This window comes from Lycium barbarum, chromosome 1 (genome assembly GCF_019175385.1).
Source record: "Lycium barbarum isolate Lr01 chromosome 1, ASM1917538v2, whole genome shotgun sequence".
Taxonomy (NCBI): domain Eukaryota; kingdom Viridiplantae; phylum Streptophyta; class Magnoliopsida; order Solanales; family Solanaceae; genus Lycium; species Lycium barbarum.
The window spans coordinates 141,485,727-141,490,798 of NC_083337.1; the positions used below are offsets into that span (position 1 = coordinate 141,485,727).

The 5,072-nt window shown below is 35.3% G+C and overlaps 1 protein-coding gene across 1 annotated transcript; it reads left to right on the top strand.

Moving 5' to 3' along the window:
- The first annotated feature begins 1,905 nt into the window (after positions 1–1,905).
- On the top strand, positions 1,906–4,820 carry LOC132640713 (BOI-related E3 ubiquitin-protein ligase 1-like). The gene is made up of 4 exons (XM_060357446.1): positions 1,906–2,852; positions 2,938–3,047; positions 3,156–3,520; positions 3,965–4,820. Exons 1-4 carry the CDS (start codon positions 2,806–2,808, stop codon positions 4,472–4,474), a joined length of 1,032 nt encoding a protein of 343 aa, XP_060213429.1. The 5' UTR covers positions 1,906–2,805; the 3' UTR covers positions 4,475–4,820.
- Positions 4,821–5,072: the final 252 nt, after the last annotated feature.

Below are 5,072 nucleotides of genomic sequence, written 5' to 3' on the forward strand. Positions count from 1 at the left end.
TTGGATTCCACGAAACAAACTACAATAAAATTTCTCCCATCAATCTTGAAAGAATTTAATTTTCAAGTACTGTAGATTTAAAATGTGTGCTTTAGAGCTTAAAACTTTATACATTCAATTATAAATTCATTGAAATTGTATTAACTTTTTTTAATATTTAGTTAGTGAAGCATTCATATCTTTGAGATTTAAAATTTAAACAACATTGAAAATAAAAAAATTGTTATTTTTTTACAAATTTTATGCATCTTTTTGGCCTAACAGCCAACTATTATTTAAATGACAAATGTTGTTATAGGTGTATAACAACAATTCTCTATAACAGCCGAAAAATTTCGAACCCAACAATGCTGTTATAGAGAGGTTTGACCGTATATGCGTATAAACACAAAAAATCCACCCTATATATGCACTTGTTTTCCAAGGCTATATTGGTCATTTAGCGTTGTTTTCTACTGAAACGGTTAAAAAATCTTGAAAATTTCAATTGTCCATCCTGCTTGTATGTAGCCTCATAAATAAAAGGTGAAACTGAGGGGAAAGATAGTCATTTGACAGAACATGGATGATGGGAAGATAGGTTTGACCCAACACTAACTTCGAGAGAAGGTGAAGCCAATTCAACCAACAACCACGCAATTAGGTCGGAAGTATGCCCATCTCATCTTGTGAGCCCATCTCATCTTGTGATGATGAATACTAGTAGTACTTGAATCTTGAAGACCAAAAAAATATGATCTTGAAGACCAACAAGATAGTCTTGATTTTTTATTTTTTATAGGAATTTCTTTTTTTATTGTGGAATTTGAAACTTTAAATTAAACTTGTGCACCACTTTTGTCAAAAAGAGATCGAAGAAAAATAGTAAATATTTGATGAAATGGAAAAACCTCATCAATGCAATCACAATTGTAACAAATAGCCAAACGAAATCTATAATCGGTAGTAATGGAGTTCATTAACTCAAATAGCAATATCCAAATATCCGAATCATAATATTTGGGGACCCACTTGGCAAATAACGACTAGAAACGGAAGAGAAAATGGAATAAAACTTTGTATTATGATGACATGGGCTTCACAACTAGCTAGATAGGAGGGAGGCATCTTGCTTTAGGCCATGGATCCTCCGTCACACACATCGAAACTTATTAGTCACACACATCGAAACTTATTAGTAATGGAAGTGAAACCAATCCCCTTTCTCTGTGTAAAGGGACAAGTCGTCTTTTGGTTTAAATAATGGTCCATATACCAAGATTGTAGACAATTTTTTATATTTCCTAAGATCGAAGACTTGGTTTCTTTTTACAACTATTTTAGTAGAGAGTTGTTAGAAGGAGGTGGCAAGATCGATTGGATCTCTTTAGTGACGGAATCAGAAATTTTGTCAACGGTGTTTAAATTTGGAAGTAATATAATATAATATATATATATATATATGTTAAAAATGTTCAATATGTAATATATCTGTAATACGTAGAGTAATTAATATGTCTCCGCCACTGTTTTTCTCCTTAATCAAAAATCTTAAATTTGAGTTTAGGAATTACAAATCTTAATTGAAAACGTTTTCCAACATAAATCCAAATTAGTATGACCCGTAGAACAAATACGGAATAAAAAAGGGAGCATGGGCTCCATACGCAACAATCCCTGAGGAAGCGCCTAACCTTCTCCACGCCCAACAATAAACCGCACATCACCTTATTGACTCGACCTCGTCCTGTCCATATTATATACATACAAAGAGGGACAGATGTGTATTATTTGTACAGTTTTGAGTTTTTGATTGCACCATCTACTCTCTACTTAAATTATATAAATGATGTAATAATATTTTTTTCAAAATATATACTTATACTAAGTTTGCATCTACCATCAAAATTTTGAGTGATGGCACTGCATATCTATTTACATCCTATATTTTCTCTGTACAAATTTAACGATGTGTGTCCCGTGCTATAAAGCAATGGTGAATGTAATTACTATACTTTTCTTGGTGGTCAACTACGGTAGTATGTGAATGATGCAAAAATACCACAAACCTTGGGGAGGAAAAGAAAAAGATGAAAAGCGTTTTACCTTAAAACGAGTGAAAATTAAAAGGATACGTAATAAATACACAAGTACTAATTGATTAGATAAGAAACACGAGAGTCCCTCGGTGTTGAAAGAAAAGCCAAAGATAAAGCCCACGCGAAAGAACAAGAGAAGAGCAAGGAAACAAGGAACCACAATAAGAGGGGCTTTGGACTGATTCGTTTTGATCGCATCTCCTTCTCTTTCTCCCATATGCTTCAAAAAAAGCATTTAGCATAGCAATCAAGGCAGGCCAAGCAAGCAATTGTAAAAGAGATATAAATAAAGCAAAAGTTTTCTTAGGCGGAAATAAAGTGCGGTGCACCATGGTCATACGTTGGTGTTCTTGATAATGGGGTTAGCTGCTTCTTCTCCAACATAAAAGAAATTCAACTCCCTATTTCTTCTCTCTCTCTCTCAAGAATCAAATAAAGTTTCTTTCTTGTTATTCAATACTTGTTTCTCATTCTTTTTCACTTCTTGATATTTCCTTTGGTTGGTCATTGAAAAAGACCTCCATATTTTGGGGCATCTTCTTCTCCTTCATGCCATTTATGTGTTTGCCTTAATTAGGCCTTCCTTTCTCACCACTTTCTTTTACCAATCAAAATCTTTCTCTTCATTGCCATCACAATTTCAATATACATATCTTCAACTTGACACCCTTTCTCCATATATCTATCTATATCTACCATTCTGCTTTGATCATATACTTCATTCTTTATGGCTGTTCAAGCTCAATACCCATCAAATGTTCACTTTTTTAACAGGTTTGCCTTCTACACACCTCCCTTTCCCTCTGAATTTTTTTTTTTTTTCATAACTAATGGGATTTTCATTGATTCTTGGTTACAGAACTGTACAAGAACGAAAGAATCCACTTGTCAACGATGATTATTCGTTGCAACCTCAACCTGGTGGAGGATCAATTCTTGATCACACAGAAATGTTATTCAATCCAGTAGGTAAAACAGGAGCTGTTATAATTAATCCAATTAGTTTGATTGATTGAATGGTTTTGTTACTTCAATAAGAATAGAAATGTAACATTATTACTGTTTTGGCTATGGCAGTTGGCTCTAATCATTCGTGTAAAAGAAAAAGAGAAATTTCCACCACCACTGGTACAACGGTAGCAATGAATCCATTAATGTCGATGCAATCTCAGCCACAACTCATTGACCTCACTCAGCTCCATACACATCAACCAAATGTTGTATCCACCGGCCTCCGTTTAGCTTCCGGAGAACAGCTACAACAACAACAGCAGCACCAATTACAACAACAGTATCAGAAGCAGCAGCAGCAGCAACAACAACAACACTCTCTTTCTCCTCAATCTTCTCAATCATCAGCCTTCTATTCCATATTAACTGAAGACATGTCCACTATTATCAAACAGCAACGCGATGAAATTGAACAATTCCTCCATGTTCAGGTATGTTAAAACGTTACCATAAATTTTAACATTACTAAAACATAACAATCAGTGAAGGACAGGTGGAATTTCAAGAGTCAATCAAGTTTTTCTTTGACCGATTTCTTTTTTTTATACCTTTTGAATATTTTAAGTTATTAATTATTGTGATTTATAGTATGTAGTTTTCAAATATATAAATTTTATTTCAAAAAAATTAAAGATTCTGTATCTGAATTCACTGTCAAATTTAGAATTCTAAATCTTAAAATTCCAACATCGTCACATAAATTGGGACAGATGGAGTAGTTAAACAGCAAAATCTATTGCTAAATAAGATTAAAAAAAATATGTCAGCTACGTAACGACGGATTAGTGACGAAGTTAATTCTAGTTGTTTTTGTAGTATAAGGAGAACTTCTATGCGTTGAATTACAATGAATAATAATTTTTTCGTATCTACAGAGAGAACAATTGAGACGGACATTAGAGGAGAAAAGGCGGACACACTATCGTGCACTCCTTGTAACCGCCGAGGAAACAATAGCACGACAACTAAAGGAAAAGGAAGCCGAGGTAGAAAAAGCTGTCGGGCGCAACGCGGAGTTAGAGGCGCGTGCAGGGCAGCTGAACGCAGAGGCGCAAGCGTGGCAGCAAAAGGCGAGGACGGAGGAATACACCGCCGCGACGCTGCAGGCACAGCTGCAGCAGGCCATGATCAACGGCGGCGGCGGCGGTGCGTGCAATGCACACGTCCTGGACGAAGCTGAGGATGCTGAGTCGGGTTATATTGACCCGGACCGAGTTGTTGAGTCGACCGGGCCGAGTTGCAAAGGTTGTCGGAAGCGAGTTGCCTCAGTGGTGCTATTGCCGTGTAGGCATTTGTGTGTTTGTACAGATTGTGATGCTGTCGTTCAAACTTGTCCACTCTGTCACTCCATCAGAAGCTCAAGTGTTGAGGTGTTTTTTTGTTAGGAAGCCCAATTCTTGGCCCATGTTCGTTGCAGCCCAGGCCCAAGAATTATGAACTAAGAACGTGATGTATGCAAGGATTTGGAGTTAAAAAGAAAGAAAAACAAATTAAAAGAAAACTTAAATAAATAATATTGATATATATAATTATTTATCGCTTTCTTCAAAAGTTCTTGTCTTTTACTCTCCGCCTGGGTTTTTTTCCTTTTTTTTTTCCGTCAAGACACAAATTTCTTTGTTCTATTTTTCTTTTGGCATAGAGGTGCAAAAAACCTTGGAGGTGATGTACATTGTGAAATGGAGAGGCATTATAATTTCAAATTCATTCATAAATTCTTTTATGCTGTCATATAGCACTGACTATAAAACTATTCTTTTTCCATATGTAGTCGTGTTATGAAAATTTACTACACACTGCTTGCTGTTTACTACATGTATCGATATGTCACTCGGCATACAATACAAGAAGGGGAATTAAATCCACCTGCTTGGATTAAAGTGGAAAAAAAATCATTATGGGACTTATATAGTATTATGCTGTGAGGTTCTTTTTGAAGTCTTAAAAAAAATATATATATATATATTTTGTCGTTCCGAAAAA